Genomic DNA, 20,534 nt, shown 5'->3' on the forward strand with positions numbered 1-20,534 from the left:
TACAATAATCTGCTGTCAAACAGCAAAAAAAGAGCGATTTACATATTTGCTTTAGTACTCCCAGAGTCCTAAAGCAAATATGGGCTTTTGCATTCACACTGCGTTGCCAAACTGCACATCGTTTTATCAATGGTAACATCCTACGTAGAAAAAGGTTTAAAATGTGTAGAGATCTGGCCACAATCAAGTCAAAACGACTCCAATTATACCACCATCCCACACATACACATTCACACAATATTTCGCTCCATTCATTAACAAAATGCACAAAATCAGCTTGTTAAAATCTGTTAGTGCCGCACCCGTCAGGCAGATCGAATTAATGGAGACACAGAGCGGGTAATTGGGGGGTGGGGGCCTTGAACGCGGCCTCCTCAGTCACTACCAGCTGCCCACACGCGGCTGTGTTTCAGGTGGTGTACAGCTCGGCGTAGCCCTGAAGAAGGTAGCCAAAGCCCCACTGCGGCTTCGCGGGCTCCGGCGGGCCTAGGAGCCGAAGCCCGGCCGGGTCCCGCTCTAACAATGGCCCCGCCGTGCGCGCTAGAGCCGCTGCACTCACCATGTTCTCGCTCCGATCGGCCTCGGCTCCGGCGCGGCCCTGACGACGCCTAACAGCAACGCGTGATCCAACTGGCTCAGCGCGACGGCAGGGTAGAGGCCAAAGGTCGCCACTTGCTGTGCAACCTAACGCAGCACCAACCCGCCACCGACAATGCTCCGCGTTGATTGGCCAAATTAGAGGCAGCGCTCTCTCTTGATTGGACACGAGTCGGCCCGGGCGTTGAGGCGAAGAGACGGCTTGGGGTAGTAGGTTAGGTTGAGGAGGAATGTCGCGGCGGTTGCCGTTTAGTATGGAGCCAGAGTAGCTGTGGTTGTGGCTAAGCAGGAGTCTCTGTGTCTTAAAGTTAATTATACAGCAGTGCTGCTAAGGTAAAATTTGCACCGGCTTGGGCACTGCTTTCACCTGCTGTTTTGTTCGGAGAGCTCCAAATGCCCCGCTTAGTGAAGCGGACGCCGTTCGCCGCCCCGCCTCCAGTGGTCGGGGAGGAGGTTGGAGATGAGCTGACATCCAAACTGAGGGGAGAGTCGATAGACGACGAGGCACTTGAGGGCTACACATACACAGAGGTGGATGATGCTTCAGTATTGGGGAAGAGCCGGGTGTTGGCGTCGTCGGCGCACGTCAATTCCCGGAACAAATGGCCGGCCCGAGTCTGTTCCATGTTGTGTTGTATCGTGATGTTGACGTTTGTTGCATTTCTTCTCGCAATTGTGTACATTGCCCTCAAAGGTATTGAGTTATAAAGTCAAATTCTTTGTAATAGTTAAGGAAAACTGGATACTATAAACAATTGTTACTTATTGTGGTTACAGATTTGCGTTTGGAAAAAGAAAGCCGCGAGCATAATATCAAGACAGGAATTTTGGGTAATTTCTCTCAATACCTAGCGTAACCTCTGTTTACATAAGGTGTCTGGTTGTTGCTAAATAATTTATTTCATGTTTATCTCATTCAGGTCTTTGGAGTTCGTTAATTTTAGCCTTGATAGCTGGGGTGTCATGTTGTAGTTTCTCGTGGACATTGACGTATTTTGATTCATTTGAACCTGGGATGTTTCCACCAACACCTCTATCGCCTGTTCGTTTTAGGTAAATCAAGTTTATGATGTTTGATATATAGATTTTATGGGATTTTTAAGATTAACATGATCGTTAAATGATGCAGTTTTGGTACGTTCGTTTAAAATTTATTTTTTTATGATTGAGGTTTTGGATTAAACATTCAGAACATTATTTCTCCTTGTTCAGTTTTCCAAAAACCATGTCACCTTGGACCTGTTTCTTAGCTACCTTGAAAATTATTCGCAATAAGTACTGACTTGAGCGTAGAGCAGTACAGCTCCATACAGGCCCTTCAGCCCACTAAGTTGTACCGATCTGTTAACCTACTCCAACATCAATCTAACCTTTCCCTCTTGCATAGCCCTCCATTTTTCTTTCACCCATGTGCCTATCTAAGAGTTCTTTAAATATCCCTAATGTATCAGCCTTTGCCACCGTTTCTGGCAACGTGTTCCATGCTCTGTTTAAAAGAAAACAATCTATCTCTGATGAGAAGTATTTCATCAACCCCCTCCATTCTTTTCTCTAATCACCTTAAAGTTGTCCATTCATACTCTTATCTTAGCCATTACCATCCTGGGACAAAGGCACTTACTAATTTAAAGGAAAAAGAGGGTTGTGTGGACCCTATTTTATGGGGAGGGTGTAGATGTTGTAGGTTACCACAAGACATTGACAAAATGGTGGGCTGAGAAGTGGTGGATGAAATTCAACCCAGAAAAGTGTGAAGTGATTCACTTTGGCAGGTTGAATTTGAAGGCAGAATGGAGTCAATGGCAGTATGGATAGGTGAAGCGTATGTCACAATATTGAAGCAAGCAAGCAAGGAAGGAAATGACAGTGTAATTTTCCACTTTGGCTTCATAAAAGGTCCTGGAAATTGGAATGCTAGAAATTTGTAGATCATATTAAATTAACTTCAGTTAATTTGTAGGATGATAGGAAGCTGTAAAGCAAGCTGATAGGTAGGAAACTTAAGACAATGGAGAATTTATAAGATAGATTTGCATAGTTTTACAGACTATGGTGCATAACTTGAATTCACCTTTTCTTTTGCACGGTTTGGCAAGCTGTACAGTTATAGTATCATAAATTTATATTTTCATAATTCTGAATGTGATTTTGGAAGCTCGTTAATACATTTGTAGTTTGTTATGAGTTGAATTGAGGATCACCTAAACTTGTGGTTTAGTTATTTTCAGAAAAAATATTGAAATGAGCCCTTTATGGTTCAGTAACCAAAATCAAATGTTTTTATTTGTAATCATTCAAAGTTCTGGCTGATTTATTATGGACAAACAGCAAATTAATTTTTTTAAAAACTTATTCTTTTATTAACAGATTCAGCAAAAAAATACATGAAAATAAAGTAGCTCCATTGAAAAGCTAACAGATTGGCGTTGTATTAAAAAAAAGTTGGCGTGATGCTGTACCATTATTATAAAGCTTTAAAAGTCAGTATATTTTTTAAGCTTTGCAGAATTGATAAGCTTGACTGTTTTCAAGGAAAAGTAAAGCAAATGATAGCTTTAGGTTCAAAGTTGAGGGTAACGTCAATTTCTTCCTCAAAAGAAATTGTTAGCATTTTAAAGTTTCGGTGAGTTAGTGGGAACAGTAGAGAAATAATATCTGAAATTCTTGCCTTCAGTGAAGTGATGTGGATAAATAGCTGCAAGTTGTTATTTTTGCTGAGTCTGAAATCTATTCATCAGTTGCTGGGACAGTTCCCACCACCAAAGTTCTTTTCATCTATCCGAGGTAAAAGGCACTAAATGTTCCTTTGAAGTCTCATGCACTCCATCATTCCTACCACCACTGCCATCTTCTCTTTCAAATGAAATTGTAATCAGAATTGCAATCTACCTTTAAAATTAATAAAACAATTATGATGAGAAAGCGGACTTGGTTGTTTAACTCCCCCAAGTATCCACATGATACCTGCTGTATCTGGCCTCTGGTTCCAGAGCTTTAAGTTGCTGAGCAGACCCAATGAGTGGTGAAAAGGCCATGCTTTTCCTTTGTTTTTTTTTCATTCCACAACACTCTTCTGGAAAGAGATCTTTACTGCAAGATCCTGGGTAAACTTGCCTCAGGCCAAGTTCGGATTGCCATCTAAGGACGGGTTACATTTAACAGAACTTTTTGGTATTTTGAGGGCTTTCTGTAAGCTATGTAAGTAGCAAGGAAATGTAGCTGAATGATACCATTTCCAATTCTTCACCTTCATTCTGTTTAAATCGTGGAAGCCTACTGGAGAACTCTGACTGCACCTTCAGAAGGACTGCTGCAGTCAGAAAGATGGTAGACCTCCAGCTCTAGGGCAATTTGAAATGTGTAATAAATGCCGGCTTTTCCAAAGGGCAATTTGGGTTTCAGTTTGAGATTCATCGGGTTGGTTTGGTGTGTTTACATGGAGTAGGAATAAACTACCTATAGAGATTAGATTAAAATAATAGAGAATACAAGAAATGGAAATTGAATTGCATAGTTCTACTGACTTGGGATGCAATGATGTTTTTAAGTGCATAACTTGAATCCACTTTTTTTCTTTATGTTGTTTGGCAAGCTGTACTATTACAGTATTTTCTGCATCATTTAAGTTCGTAGTTTTACAACCATGAACATTCACAATGTGATTTTCAAAGCTTGTTCTACAGCTTGTCAATATAGCTGTAGTTTATTCTCAGTTGAATTGAGGATGATTTTTGGATGAAGTATTGGACTGAGTCCTTTATGATTCAGTAACCTAAATCAACTGTTTTCATTTGTAGTCATTCAAAATTCTGGCTGATTTATTATTTTTCACATTGTGTGACTTGAATATCAATTGAAGTCTCTAGAATGTCAATAGATACTTGTATTCTTGATTTAACTAGCAATTTATTTGTAGCTTTAAAACAATAGCCATGATTTTGTAGCTTTTTAAAAATTAAGATTTTCTTCAGCTGTTTAAATCAATATTGTATATCAAAGTATAGTAATGCATATAAAAATAGTTGAAGATGAGTAAAATTGTTAATGAGCAGAAAAAAATGAATTGTGAAAAGCTCAATTTCTCAAAAAGATCTTATTAAACTCTCACAACCTTTAGTTAATTTTAGCTGGTATATATGAGTATAGAATTTGTTTCAGTATGCAAGAAATTCCAAACAATTTATGAGAAATGGTGTTTGGAGTCTTGTTTAAAATGTATGCTGCTGATGTTAGCCAGATACATGCAAGTTTTGCCCTGGCTGAAATCTATCTGAAATGCAAAGGGAAGCATGGTGGAAAAGTGTGAAGAGCAGTTAGGAGCCTGAGAGCAGTTGGGATGGTCTGGAAGCAGAGAATTTGAATGAGCAGCTTGTGGTGCATGGATAGATGGTCCTTTGGAATGGGGATCTGTTCCTTGATTGGGATGGTGTAGGACCTGAACAGAGCCTGCAGATGGCAGTGTTTTCATGTATCTGCTACCTTGTCCTTAAAGATGAAGGTGGATTTGAAACTCAAGGTCTACAGAGCCATGGTACTCACTACCCTCCTGTATGCCTGTGAAACGTGGACTGTGTATCGAAGGCATGCAAGGCAGCTCAACTATTTCCACATGACTTGTCTTCGCAGAATATTAGGCATCAGATGGCAAGACTCTGAAGTTCTCTCTAGAGCAAGTCTACCATCAGTCCACACACTGCTGTTAAGAACACAGACCCGACGGGCAGGTCATGTCATCCGCATGCTGGACGAGCGCATATCCAAGCAGCTCCTTTTTGGGGAACTCTCTGCTGGAAGACGCTCGCATGGAGGGCAGAAGAAATATTACAAAGACACACTGAAGGCCTCCCTGAAGTCGCTTGACATAGACAGGACCGCCTGGGAAACACTGGCACAAAACCGTTCTACCTGGTGCGGCCTCATCCACAAGGGCTGTCAAGCTTACGAAGCAAGGCGTATTGCTGAAGCACAACTCAAGCGTGAGCTGTGCAAGTCCAGAGCCACCTGCGCAACAACTGCAGTTCCTACACATGTCTGCCTAACATGTGCCAGTACACTTTGTGCCTGAATTGGCTTGACCGGTCGTCTTCGGACACACCGCATCCAGTCTCAAAGTGACGAATGCTGTCGAGGTCTTCATCGATGACGATGGATGAACGAATGAATTTGTCAACCTAAGAGGAGTTGGAAGGTACCAGTTGGCCCCTTGAACTGATCTGCTCTACAATAATTTATTAATGATCTACATCAGATCATTTGCTTGTCTTATCCCAATATCTCATAATTTCTCCATGATCTAAAATAATCTTGGGTGAAAAGTGAAATGTTTAAGGGGAACGTGAGGGAGGACTTCACTCAGAGGGTGTAAATGTGGAGCGAGCTGCCAGTGGAAGTAGTGAATTTGGATTTCATTTCATCATTTGAGAGAAATTTGGATAGGTACATGGTTGGGAGGGGTCTGGAGGTCCATAGCCCAGGTGCAGGTTAATGGGACGCAGCAATTGTAGTCCAGCACGGAGTAGATGGACCTGTCTCTGTGCTGTACGACTCGAGAAATCTAAAGATTCTACTTTGAAAACAATTGAGGTTTCCACAGCCCTCATTTCAGTTGTAAATAATTTATCTTTATTGAGATTCCAATCTCCTTAGCTAGAGGGAACATCCTCACTGTAGCAGGCCTTCATCCACTGGAGTCATATATGGTGCCCTGCAAGTGGCCACAGTGCTACAGCTGCCCATTTCCCTCTTCCTTCCTCTCCATTCAGGGCCCCAAACTGTCCTTCCAAGTGAGGCAACACCTCACCTGCAAATCTGGTGGGGTTGTTTATTGTGTCTATGCGGTCACCTCTACATTGGTGAAACCCATTGTAAATTGGGGGACCACTTTGTAGAGCACTTCCGCTCCACCTGCCAAAGGTAGAACTCCCGGGTAACCAAATATTTTAATTTAAATTCCCATTCACTTTCCAACATGTTGGTCCATGGCTGCCTCCTGTGCCACGATGAGGTAACCCTCAGGGTGGAGGAGCAACACCTTTTATTCATCTGGGTAGCCTCCAACCCGATGGCATGATTATCGATTTCTCCTGGTTTTAAAAAAAAAAGTCCCTCCCCCTCTCCTCTTCTACTCCACTCTGGCCTTTTACCTTGCTTACCTACCTATCACCTCCCTCAGGGTCCCTTCCTTCCCTTTCTCTTATGGTCTACTTTCCTCTCCTATCAGATTCCTTCATCTTCAGCCCTTTACCTTTCCTACCCACCAGGCTTGAGCTATTGCCTTCCTGCTATCCTCCTTCCCCTTTATCCTCTGCCACCTTTTTTGAATTCTGACATCTTCCCCTCTAATCCAGAAGAAGGGTTTCGACCCAAAACGTCGACCATTTATTCATTTCCGTAAGTGCTGCCTGACGTGCTGAGTACCTCTGGCATCTTGTGCATGTTGCTGTAAGAAATTTGTAATCTTTCTGCATATGACTTAGCTTTTCCACTATCTATGGGGTACATGGGGATTAGCCCTGCAGACTTTACTTCTTTTAGCCAACTCTCTCTGTTAAAATATAATCACTATATTATGTGGCTGATCCTGTTGGGTATCTGGTCATTGATGACCCCCATTTTATTGATGGCGCCAGTTTACAGAGCAGTATTTGTAATGGTTGGAAGCATTCAATTTATTTCATTAGTACTTTGATTAATGGTGTCTAGATTAAAAATGTGCTTTTTGAACCACTTTGGAGACCTAAATTACACTGAACCCCATTTCATGTATCCCATATGTTTTCATTACTATCATGATACAATCCAAGTTCAAAGTAAATTTATTGTCAAAGTACGTGGATGCTGCCATATATATCCCTAAGGTTCAATTTCTTGTGGGCATACTCAATAAATCCAATAATAACGGAATCAGTGAAAGACCACACCAACTGGGCATACAACCAGTGTGCAAAAACAACAAACTGTGCAAATACAGAAAGAAAAAAAAAATAAAAAGCAACAAATACTGAGAGCATGAGATGAAAATGAGTGCATCAGTGATGGAGCTGAGTGAAATTGTCTCTTTTGGCTCAAAAGCCTGATGGTTGAAGTTGAACAGTAACTGTTCCTGAACCTGGTGGTGGGAGTCCTGAGGCTCCTGTACCACCTTCCTGATGGCACCAGGGAAAAGGGAGCATGACCTGGCTGGTGGAGGTCCCTGATGATGGATGCTGCTTTCCTGTGACAATGCTCCATGTAGCATTGTGTTTAATGATGGGGAGGGCTTTACCTGTGATGGATTGGGCTGTATCCTCTACTATTTGTAGGATTTTTCATTTAAGGTCATTGGTGTTTCCATACCAGGCTGTGATATATATAGTCTGTATATCCTCCACCAGGTATCTATAGATGTTTGTCAAAATTTTAGATGTCATGCTGAATCGTTGCAAGCCCCTAAGGAAGGAGAGGCACTGCTGTGCTTTCTTTGTAATTGCACAGCCATGTGAACATTGTGGAATTAAAAGTTGCTGACCCTCTCCAACCCATCACACCTGCATGATGGCCATTCAGGTAATGGAAATTTGTCCTTGCAAAATTCACATTACTACCCCAAATTTTGAGAAGGAATAAAATTTGCTATAAAGTTTTCCAGCTGGTGTTTCTTAACACGTGCAGGTGATGTGGCCTCGGGTTGTGGAAAATTGCAATTCAGTCTGTTTACTCAATCTTAACTTCCCATAATGTGGTTTGTCTGTGCTTCCATATTTCAGCTTGTCTTGAACTTGTATCAGTGTAGAATTTTCCTTACTCACTGAAGCACAACTAAAGTTGACACTTTTATATGTTTTTGCCATTGAGCCTGTGCCAGCTCTGAGCACACCCAAGAGCCTCATTTGCCCCCGGTAATTTCCCATGTGTGCCCACCAACACCCTACTAATTCTCTTTACACCTAACTACACTCGTGGTAACTTAGCCTATTAACCTGTCAGTCTGTCTTTGGAATGTGAGAGGAAACTCGGATGGACATGGAACATGCCAGCTCCACACATAGAGAATCAGGCATCCTGAATGAGCCCATGTTTCTGGAACTGTGCAGCCAAAGTTGACAGAATTGTTACTAATTAATTTGTGATATTGAAAGCTAGCTCCTGAGAACATTGACCTTTTATGTTAAATTGGTTTCTACTTCTTACCCAGAGCAGGAAAAGCTACTTGACCAAAGGAGGTTTCCACACTTCGAAGGCACATTTGACTAACAGCTAAGGACCCGATTGTTAAGACTTGGGAAAGCTTACATGTGGTCTTATTCTTTTGTCCTTCCCTCGCTCCCTCATTCTTTGTTTCTGTACCTTCCCTCTCCTGCCTTAACAAAAGATGGGCAATTCCAAACAAACAATTTGGAAAATATATTTACAATCCAGGGAGCATTGATGTCCGGGGATGGGGGTGGGGGGGGTCATTAAATAATTTTGCCAGATAGATACCTATAGTTGTCAGGTATGAGAAATCAACTTTGTCTTTTTAAATTGCCAGATGGAAAATCACGCAAACACAGCAGTTCTAAACACTCCATTGCACCCAGCCCAGAAAATTTGCCTGAAATAAGGCGGGTGAACCGGTTCCTCTAATTATTTCTGATTACAGCAGAATAATCAACATTACTGTTTATAACTTCACAGATGCTCCCTGCTCTTGAGTATTTCCAACATTTTCTGCTTTATTTGCATATTCTCCACTTTTTTTTCTCTATTTCAGCTGCATTTGGGTTCTCCAATTCCTTTGGGTTTTTTACAGTAATAAAATATTTAGGCTAACTGTCAACTTTTCTGAAAGCAAATGCTTTCCATATAGGAAGTTACATTGTAGCTGCATAACAATTTGTTATCCAAAATGAATTCAATTACTGGTTAACTATGGAACTGATGTTTGAATGCGATGGCTGTTATTTGCTCCTCATAGTACTAACTTGGAAATATCAAACTAACAATGAATTATTTGAATTTTATTTGTAGTAAATAGTTAAGCACTGAGTTGTGGTGGAACATTGGGCTGTGGAGTTTGTGGCAAGTCTCGCAGCAAGTTTTGATTCTCCTGTAACTAGTTGCAAATTACTTGGTTCATTTTAGATTAATGTTTCATTGACTAATCAGAAATATTTGTTGAAAATTCTTCTTGATTCACATTTTTTAAGTTTCTGCACTTCAGGTAGTAGAAAAATCTCTTGTGGAAATCCACATTCTTCACAGCTTTTCTAAAATTTAGTGCAGAAATTCAGCAATTTCACCTGTTCCCTAAATGAATTGTTGCTGAAATCAAAGGAGAACAACCAAGCCAATTAAAACCATTTATAGGATGTGGATATTGTTGATAAAACTAGCAATTATTGTCATCCAGTTGGTGGTTCTTCCTATTATGCAGTGGGGATTCTCACTTCTGATGTTGGAGGGAAAGTCATTGAAATAACTGACAATGGTAAGGCCTGGGCCACTGCTCTGTGTTGCCCTTGCAGTGACGACTTGCTACTGGAACTATATCAAGGTAATTGCCATTTTTTGAGGCTGGTGTGACAACAGCCAACAGTCTTTTTTTTTACCCCAATTGATTTCAATTTTACCAGCTGCATAGTTAAATTATCCTGAAGTTATTTCAAGTCTTCCTTAAAAATGAACTTTCACAAAAGTAGCTGTATCTGTTAAATATGGCATAGCCTTTTATGTAAATCTTCCCAATGTATTTCACCATTGTGCAGTACCTAATTCCTGTCTGTTTTCTATCACCCTGAATTTTAAGGTATCTGCATTTGTCTGTCATTTAATTAATTTCTGAGACAAGCCATTCAGTTTTAAAAATGTTTTCGGAGGCTAAGTGCACTTTTGTTCTTGAATCTTCTTGCATCTGTTACTGTAAATTGCTCAGGAAATCTGCAGATGCAAGCCTTCTGGTGTAGAGACACCCAGATTGAGAATGAACATTTTCTGTTCCATTTAATGATCCTTGTGTGTCGTTAAGTCAGTATGTGTATAAACATATTGGAAGAAATGGATGTAAGTAATATTGTTTGTAATTCAATCAGTGGCGGTACGGATCTGTTTTTTGTAAAATAATCACAGCAAAAATATCCCCATGTATCATAATTACCTTGGGAATCTGAGAGCAGCTTTGATATTTCTGTCAATGCATAAACCATAATTTAAAATCTAGAAATTGCTGTTGGTGATGCAAGCCAGCAGATTGAGAGCTTCAGCAAGCTGGTGAAACTTGGCAATAAAAACTAACTGCTGGGAATACTCAGGGAACTGAAAAATGGCATTTGTCATTTTGTAAATTCTTGAAGATGGAGAAGAGATACTATTTCCTTCCTTGGTAATTACACAGCTCCCAGAGCAGTTGTTGGGTTATAATTTATAGTGAAGACATTCATTGTAGTGCTGTTTTCTCCAAAAAAAAATCCCCAGTAGGTTCAGACTGGAAACCGTAGATTTTCTGGAAGGCCCACTCTCTTCTGATGTCTAGGTCTGCAGTGTTCAAATTAGGCAACCCAACTTTTACAAGAAATCAAAATATGACCTCCACTGCCTCGAGGCTAAAAATATTTAGCATTTCCCCATTGACCCTTAATTTTTATTGATGCCCGGTAGAAATCATCCTGTTTGCATGCAGAACAGATTGGTATGGCAACTGCTCTGCTTGTGACAACAAGAAACTGCAGAGAGTTGTGAACATAGCACATTATGGAAACCAGCCTATCCTCTAAGGTAAACACAGGAGATTCTGCAGAGGCTGTGTTTATACTTCTCATAGCCAGCATAATCAAACCTCCCACCCACCCTGGCAATCCCTCTTCTCCCCCTCCCATCAGGCAAATGATGCAATGGCCCAAAAGCATGTCACACCAGGCTCATGAAATAGCTTCTGTCCCACCGTGAGCAGACTCTGGAATGATAAAGTGGATTCTTGACATCACTCTTCCTCGTGATCTTGCTCTTCATTGTTTACATACACTGTACTTTCTCCAGCTTTTACACTTCACTCAGCATTGTTACTGTTTTTCTTTGTTCTACCTGAAAGCACTATGTAATGATTTGGTCTGTATGAACAGTAAGCAAGATAAGCTTTTCACTGTCTTGGTGCATGTGACAATAACACCAGTAAGTAGTTCTGCACCTTTCTTCTCCGAATCTGCCAAGAAAGTAGACACTGGAGTGAAAATGCAGTACATTTCTGGAGCTGATTGGAACAAATCTTACTTTAAACTAAGTGTGTAATGTGGACTTAACGTGCCAAAATTTTATCTTCAGAGATTGAAAATTTTATTTTCAAAGATTGAACTTCTGAATACATTGAACAGTTAGACCATCCTTGCAGTATTTGATTGAATCAGTTATGGCAAGTAGAACAGCTTGTCCAGCTGTTGAACTTGGCAAGATTTGCTGTTATAATACAATACCTATCTAAAGCTGGTCTGGCATTTGCGTAAATGCATCCTCTATTTGGAGTCCTTGTCACATAAAAACAATAAGCCACTGAATTGGTGGAGATACTCAACTAATCAGACGGCATCTAAAATTGCTGGAAACATTGAGCAGGTCATGTAGCATCAGCAGAAAGGAACAGCTACTGTTTCCAGTTGGCCTCTTTATTTTGATATGCTCACAAATTTGCATATGTTAATTTTTCATTCTATTGAATTACTAGTTTGTGACCTAATGTAGTCTAATTTAAGCTTGCCGAAAAATAACATTCTACTCATTTACAGGTGAGATTCTGCTCTTTGCTTCTATTCTTAAGGTTAGCAATTATTCAGTTTACATTGACAAAATAAGTTCCCTTTTCACTTGGGATTGTTGCGTATTGGTATGAATCATTTTACAAGCTAGTTTAACATTACATCAATGTCTTATGTTCCATAAAGCTTTTGTTAGCTATAATGCAATTTCAGTGAGTGAAACAGACTTCAATGCTCTTTGTGAGGATTGATGAACTTCGTATTTTCCACAAAGTACTGTATTCTTTGTATCCAGTAGATTCCAGTTACTTGGGACACATTGGGACCAGTATATTTTGGTCCAATTAACCCATTTCATGGAAATGTTAAAAAGGTACTAAAAAGACACTGATTTTAACTGAGTAACAAATTATGTATTTAAATGAAATACAGAACATATTAGAACAAAACCAATACCAGAGTACTATAAACTACAAGTTCCCAATAGTTATCAACAGAGGAATTCAATTAGTGTACACTGCAATGTTCTTTTAATTGACTGTAAATGAACAAAATCAGGGCAGACACCTAGTGCAGGTAATGGACTGCCTTCAGACAATTCTTTTGACTGTATCCTCCAAATTTTCATTGTAACATTCAAGATGATTGTCAACACCTTCAAATTTTTTGTAGTTACTAACTTGCTGAAGTAGTGAAATTGTTTCATTTTCACTCCCAGCTATTTCTTGCATCTCCAAGCCTGAATGCTTGAAACTGCAGTGAGCAATGCAGTTCTGAATTTTCTTACTGCTTATTTCTTGCCAATTATCAGTGACAAAAATCACTGCTTTTTGAACACAAACACATGCAATTGACACTACAGAAAAACTGTTCTCTCTAAGCACAGTGTGTTGAAACTCAACACGACGAAACTCAAACTTCAAACAATGGCAACTGAAACTGAAGGGGGGTGAATTTTCTGTGCTTGTCCGGCCACTGAGAGACATGGATGAGGAAGTGCATTTCAAATATTTTCAGATGTCGGCAGGTAGATTTGACGATTTGGTTCATCATTTCCAACCATTTATTTCGCATCATTGTACGCACAGTATACTCAGAGACTGGCAAGCACCATTCGAGTTTTAGCTTCAGGCGGAAGTCAATAGGCTGTAGCAGCTAGCTACAAACTGGCGTCAAGTACAGGGTCCTCCATAATTTCGGAGGTCTGTAAAGCTTTATGGAAAGCATTGCAGCCAGAGTTCCTTCCCTGCCCTTCAGTCGCCCAATGGGAAGCTATTGCAGCGTAGGAGGAAATGCGATGCTACCAAGCGGACCAATCACAGTTGTTGCGGTCTGCGTCGCCGCGACGCGTAGTTACATTTTTGGGGAGGTGTGCATCAGGGTAGTGCATAGGGTATGGCGTAGGTTACGCGGCTATGCCGTACCCACGGCGTCGATGTGATGCAGAAGTATAAATTGACCTTAACAGCCACGCAAGTGTACACGACTGGCCCAGATAACCAGTATCTACTATTTTGTACAAAATTGTGGATTTCAAATTAGTCGAAAAAGCCTATATTAAAGTAAGATAAATGACGTTGACGGATGTATATTGCTGACTTGTGTCAGTGCAAAGTGGTTTGGTAGCAGGGAACTGCCAAAGACACACACAACATACTGGAGGAACTTAAGTCAGGTAGCATCTGTGGAAAGAAAGGTTTTATTCTGGCTACTTCCCCCTTCCTTTCCAGTCCTAATGAATGGTTTTGGCCTGAAACATCGACTGTTAATTCCTTTCCATAGATGCTTGCTTCTGGTTTAAGATAGTGCTACTAAAGTTGGGTGACTGCTTACTGGTAGTTCAGAAGGTAAGAAGTACAACTAATAACCTCATTAATAACACTTTGAGGTAAATTGTGGTAAGCGATCACTGCAAACAATGAAGAAGCGAGTGGAGGTGAAGCTGACTCAAGGGATGAGCTGTGTTGGTGTGTTACAAATTCAGAGCGTAATGTGTCCGAGACAGTTTAGGAGATGAAGTTGGAGTGAGAAATTCAGAGAGGAGTGGAGGCGGAGGCGCTTTGATGCCTGTCCACCTAAACTGGGTGCAAGGTTTGATTGCTCTAAGTGCAGAGCCAATTTGGAGCGGTTGAGAATGGGTGGCGGGAGCCTAGGTCTGGAGTGTGTCACTGGGTGGAAGGGCCTGGGTCCCAATGCATAGTATTAGCCAGAGTTTGGATGATTTAAACACCAGCCCAAATAGACTGGAAAGGCAGAGTGTCAGGACTGGAGGCAAGAATTGGGCCTATTTCACTCATTCTCCCACGATGTTCACTCCTCTCTTCACACCGTTGAGGCTGTGAGACGACTACTACTTTGCGCTTCATGTCTGCGAACCACGCTGCAATTTGTCCTGCTATATGATTAACTGAGATCGCAGCTTTTGGGCCTAATCCAGCTGCTCCAGGGATTTGGGTCTATGAACTATTTGGTTCGGAATGCTGTTGCTTGCTTAAATTATTTGCATAATGTGTTTTTTCTCTTTCTATAACCATATAACAATTACAGCACGAAAACAGGCCATCTCGGCCCTTCTAGTCCGTGCCGAACTCTTTCTCTCACCTAGTCCCACCGACCTGCACTCAGCCCATAACCCTCCATTCCTTTCCTGTCCATATATGTATCCAATTTAACTTTAAGTGACAACATCGAACCTGCCTCAACCACTTCTGCTGGAAGCTCATTCCTTTCTCTATGGTTTCTTTTAGGTTTCTTGTTTTGTGGGTGCCTGTAAGCAGACTAATCTCAAGATTGCTTAATTTATACATGTTTTGATAATGTACTTTGAATCTTTTGCCTAAGTTCCTGCAGCACTTTGTTTGTGTTACTCTGGATTCCCAGTATCTGCAGAATCTCTTGTCTATGAAATGCCAAAGACATTGCTTTGCAATTTAGAGTTGAAATAGTGATTGGCTGGAACAAGTTTCACACCAAATATAGTAGTGCGCTTACATTGTGGGCTTTGTTTCTTCTCTCAGTAACAATAAATTTCATCTGACCAGTGCTCATTATGGTTGTGCAACTATTTTGCAAACCATCATTTTAGTGTAAATGATTATATTTGTTTGTTTTGTAGAAATATCAAAATGTAATTGTTAATGTAATTTTTATCATGGTCAAATTTTCTTTGGTATTCAATATAATCAATATTTGCTAAAGTATAAACATCCAATTTTTTACAGTGCAATGAAGTTTTCAGAAAGTAAGTATTGTTTTCCTATGTGGTTGCTGTTCGCAATCACATTGGTGAGAAAATGATGCCAACAGCGTTCAGAGTTGTAAAAAGAAATGTCAAATCTAAAATGATTTTGCCACAGAAATCTTTGTTTTGTATTTTAGATTAGATTATCCTTTTTAATTTGAACAGTTGACTTCTGATTGTTATTTCAATGAATCTGAAATTGAACAAAGGTATAGTGCCATCATCCAATTTATTTTGAGGCATTTTTTCAGTATATGTTTAAGTGTAAATGGTGTGTATATCTTCATCTTTGGTGTTTAACCCGCTTTTGTTAGTTGTGCAAATCAGTGATGTTAAATTATTCCTCGTAGGTTGTCACATATACTCTGCTTGTCTAGTTTGTCAGTGTTCATGACTCCATTTTAATTGGTTACACTTTCTGGGTTTGAATATTTTTTAAGGCTGTAACTATAAAAGTAAATAAAGGGGAGCAAGTTGCATTTTCAAAGGCATTTGATCACACGATAAAAGATTATTACACACGAGTGTGACAGTGCAGCTGCTAGCACTGTACTAGAATCCTGACCTTGCATGCTGTGTGCAAATTTATACCTTGACCCTGAGCTCCTCCTTCCTCCAGGTGTTCTGTTTTCATCAAGATGTGCTACTATAAATTGCCACCGGGATGTCAGTGAGTGCTGAAATCTGGAAGGGTTGACAAGACGGGGAAACTGTTGAAAGAAGAATTCATGTAGGACTTGTATAAATAGGTGTTACTGACTTGTTGGGTTGAAGGACCCTTTCTGTACTATATCCAACTCTGATAAAGGTTCTGGCTCATGAAGTTGAGGTTGTTATACTAGCATGGATAGAAGATTTAGTTACCTGACAAAACATGGGATTATTTTTGGGTTGTTAGTTAATGCAAATTTGCAAGGATAGGTGCTTGGGCGTTATAATTGTTCCCTTCATCCAAATGATCAATGTGCTTTTGATTGGAGGAAATAAAAGCAGAGGAGAAAGCAGTACAGGTTATTAAGGCAAAAGGGCAGGTGAGTGGGTAGAAGGAATGTATTGTGGGGACAATTTGAAGCTACTTTGAGAGAAAATTTTAATCTAACTTGCTGTAACTTTTTAAAGTTGTGTGGTTTTCTTGCATACATCATAGGATGGTTTAACTACTTAAATGGAGATTACAATGTTGAATCAATAAATTGTTGAATGATCTAAATGAGAAGAATAAAAAGTCCAAATAAGGTGGATGCATTAAGTAGATCAAGTTAAAGGCAGAAAGTGCTGCCATTCCCAGAAACATAATTCTGATAGATTGCTGAGAAAATGACCAACAACTAAGGTTAACTAATTGACCTTCTCCGTGAACATTTTTGATGCCCTGGTTGAATGATATTTTTTATAATAATGAAGATTGACATAAAATCCAAATTCATGTATGTCACCATATACAACCCTGAGATTCATATTCTTGCAGACATTCTTAATAAATCCATAATAAAATAACAACCACAATAGAATCAACAAAAGACCGCATATTGTGTGAAGGATTGGGGCAATTTTCGAACACATTAAGGGAATTAGACTTGGTTTTTTAACCATAGCTTCAGTAAAATCAGTAGTGAATGAAATAAATCAAAATTCATTGATATAAACAAATGACAATTGCACTTTGAGTTGTAAGGAATATTGCTGTTGTATAAGTGTTAGATTTTAGATTGTATGTTGATAACTCGTGCCATGGTTTGAATGTTCATTGTTTTTGCAAGCTTTGGAGTTTTAGTTAATAAATAACTTCTAAATTTTCTTTTCCAGGAAAATAACAGGTCATTCATTCCATATGGGCTATAATATGGCAATTCTCAATGGCATCACAACAGCTCTGGCTGTAATTTGGTGGTTTGCCTGAAGTCGCCTTTTCCTTCACCAAAAGTGCATTACTGACTTTTATTCAGATAAGCAAGCCTGAAAGTGGTGGCACATAAGAAGATGGTATATCTGAAGATGCCTTTTTAGTTTTAAATATATCTGATATCAGGATGTACTTTATTGATCTGTTAACTTCAGCTTTAAGAATCCTTATTATAAACCAGCTTCTTAAAATTGCAATTTTAAATCTTTTACATTGAACATAGTATTAGTTTTGTTATACATTAATTTTATAATTACTAATTTGTGATTGGTTAACAGTGCAACACATTCAGGTATGTGATTTTTCTATATTCTCTCAGATAAAAGTTGGCAAAGTAAAACAATTTAAATACATTAAATCTTGAATCATAGTTGACTGGGAAAAGAACTTTTTCTAATTGTAATTAATCTATTTGATAAAGTTGACAGAAATTAATGTTGCAAAAGTTGACATTTTGCTTTTCTGTTTCCTTTGTTGTATCAATAGCTGTTAATAACTTTGCAAGTGCATTCTATTTTGCAAAGAGCAATCTGCCTTGAATTCTAGGTTGTCTTAAAATTTGCAGACTTTCACATTACTTTTATTTTCTTGCCTTGGACGGAAGAATACTTTTATTTTTCACCTTCTTGTTTCTGATCCTCTTATTTTTAATATTGGCATATTGAAAGTGTTTCCCCATATGACAGGGAATATCTAAACCCAAGTCTGGGAGAAGGAAAAGCTAGGATAGATTATGAATGTGTGGGAATGTAAGTGGCCTAGCGCATTTTGGTTTTGTCCTTGGGCGTTCACCTGGCAATTCTGAGCAGATGAATTGAAAAGTTTCCATAATACCATCAACTTCAAAGATTCACTGTTCCATTATCTTGAGTTCCATTGGTTTGGTCTCAAGTGCACTAGGGAAACTTCCACACTCACTTTGAGCATACTAGGTTCACTGGAAATGTGTGTAATCTGTTAAAAGTGTGGTACCATTCCGAGAATCATTGATAAACTTGAATAGGTTCTAGATATGGTAAGAATAAATCTGATGAAGGAAATATAAATTTATGAGCCTGGATCTTTTTACTTGATGGGTACAATTATACCTGTTACAGTCTCCTTTTGAAAGGAGAAAATGGTAAATATTTGCTGCTAATTCCAGTGTTAATAATCTATTTCTGTATTCATATTAATATAAACATTTTATTGTGGCATGTTCACCTTGTTTTAAAATGTAATGATATGGATGTCGTGTTATTCAGTCATGTCACTGACTTTGAAGACTACTAAAATTGGAAATCAATTGAGTAACATCAAAGAATCATAAATGGATTTGCTTTTAATTTGCTTTGGTCTGATAAAATGTGTCTTCAAGCTATATGTCCCATTATCTTTGACTTTTTAAAAGATGGCATCCTTTCTGGAGATATGGCACTGCAGAAGCTAAAATCTGGAACAGCATGCAATCTGGTGGAAAAACTCAGTGAGTTGAGCAGGGTTGGTGGGGAGGAATCATTGACATTTTGAGTTCAGACCCTGATGTATACTCAAAGCTAATTTCCTTTTATAGTCATAGTCATACTTTATTGATCCCGGGGGAAATTGGTTTTCGTTACAGTTGCACCATAAATAATAAATAGTAATAGAACCATAAATAGTTAAATAGTAAAATGTAAATTATGCCAGTAATGTGCCCACCCAGTACATTATGTAGTGGATGGGAGACATTGTCCAAGATGGCATGCAACTTAGACAGCATCCTCTTTTCAGACACCACCTTCAGAGAGTCCAGTTCCATCCCCACAACGTCACTGGCCTTACGAATGAGTTTGTTGATTCTGTTGGTGTCTGCTACCCTCAGCCTGCTGCCCCAGCACACAACAGCAAACATGATAGCACTGGTGTTGGAATCATGACGCACCACAGTAATTCCTTGATGCAACACAGACTTCTAAGCCCAAAACAAATGCTGCTTGATCTATTGAGTTTCTTCACCAGATTGTTTGTTGCATCTTTTGTAAATGGCTGTGAAAATCTGAAATATCTTGTATTTTTAAGATCTGCACTCATTGCTATTCTTCACCATTCTTATGGAATTTTTTATAAACTAATTATTGCAATTATGAATTCAATAGGATTCTTTAGATCAAAAATATTTTATCTTCATAAGGAACTGTTAATAATTCAAGCTTGTTAATGAATGTACAGAATCACTGTGATCTCGAATGTTTGTTTCTTTTTCTATTAAAGGTGATTTGCTGAGGAACTGTTGCCATTTAATTGGGTCCTGATTTGCTATTTTGGATAGTGTGACTATGTTGGGGAAAGTGAAAGGAAAGGGAATGAGTCAGCAATCTAATCTTTTCACTCAAAGCTGATTTCCTATTATGTTGGAATCATGCCCAGCACAAAAAAAATGTGTTGTGTTTTGAGTGAAATCATCTCAGCCACTGGATATCTCTGCAGGAGTTCCTGAGAGTAGTATGCTTGGTCAATCATCTTCAGCTATGTCATCAATGATCTACCTGCTGTCGTAAATTAAGAAATAAGAGTGTTTGAAGATTCTACAATGTTCAGCACTATGCATATTGCGGTTCAGATAAAAAACAGTCCATCTCCAAATGCAGCAAGATCTGTACAATGTCCACACTTGGTCTGATAGATAGCAAATACCATACATGCCATCCAATGACTATGCAGCAAGATAAAATCTAGCTAACACCACAAATTTAGCAGCAGACAAGAAGGCATATAGGACAACATATAAGACAGAGGAGCAAAAAGGCCTTTCAGCCCATCGAGTCTGCTCCTCCATTTCATTAAAGCTGATCCTGGATCCCACTCAACCCCATACACCTGCCCTGTAATAAGGTTAGTATGAATCTAAGTATAAGCAAGGTGGCTAAGATTTCCAATGAAAGGAAAGAGAATGAGTCATATACACCATAGTAGCTCATTCAATGTGCACCTCATTCACTCACTTCACTATGGACACAGCACAGCAGCAGCTTTTCTAGATGATGTTTTGAAGCAACTAACCAAGACTTTTCAAACAGTGCCTTCCAATCCCATGACTTCTACCAGCTAGCAAGACAGGCAACAGATGTGT

At 39.3% G+C, this 20,534-nt stretch overlaps 2 protein-coding genes across 5 annotated transcripts in view; one reads left to right on the forward strand and one right to left on the reverse strand.

Annotated features, from left to right (window-relative positions):
* Nucleotides 1-914, reverse strand: part of prpf40a (PRP40 pre-mRNA processing factor 40 homolog A) — a 76,138-nt gene extending 75,224 nt beyond the window's left edge. Inside the window, exon 1 of one of the 4 annotated variants that reach the window (XM_072261949.1) lies at nucleotides 560-914. In XM_072261949.1, coding sequence (XP_072118050.1) covers nucleotides 560-562 — 3 coding nt within the window. In that variant the 5' untranslated portion in view covers nucleotides 563-914. The remainder of the gene's footprint in view (nucleotides 1-559) is intronic. The other 3 variants (XM_072261948.1, XM_072261947.1, XM_072261950.1) reach the window with 3 other exon arrangements.
* arl6ip6 (ADP-ribosylation factor-like 6 interacting protein 6) lies at nucleotides 759-19,684 on the forward strand. The gene is made up of 4 exons (XM_072261952.1): nucleotides 759-1,291; nucleotides 1,375-1,428; nucleotides 1,518-1,650; nucleotides 17,347-19,684. Exons 1-4 carry the CDS (start codon nucleotides 991-993, stop codon nucleotides 17,438-17,440), a joined length of 582 nt encoding a protein of 193 aa, XP_072118053.1. The 5' UTR covers nucleotides 759-990; the 3' UTR covers nucleotides 17,441-19,684.
* Nucleotides 19,685-20,534: the final 850 nt, after the last annotated feature.

This window comes from Mobula birostris, chromosome 6 (assembly GCF_030028105.1).
Source record: "Mobula birostris isolate sMobBir1 chromosome 6, sMobBir1.hap1, whole genome shotgun sequence".
NCBI classification, from domain to species: domain Eukaryota; kingdom Metazoa; phylum Chordata; class Chondrichthyes; order Myliobatiformes; family Myliobatidae; genus Mobula; species Mobula birostris.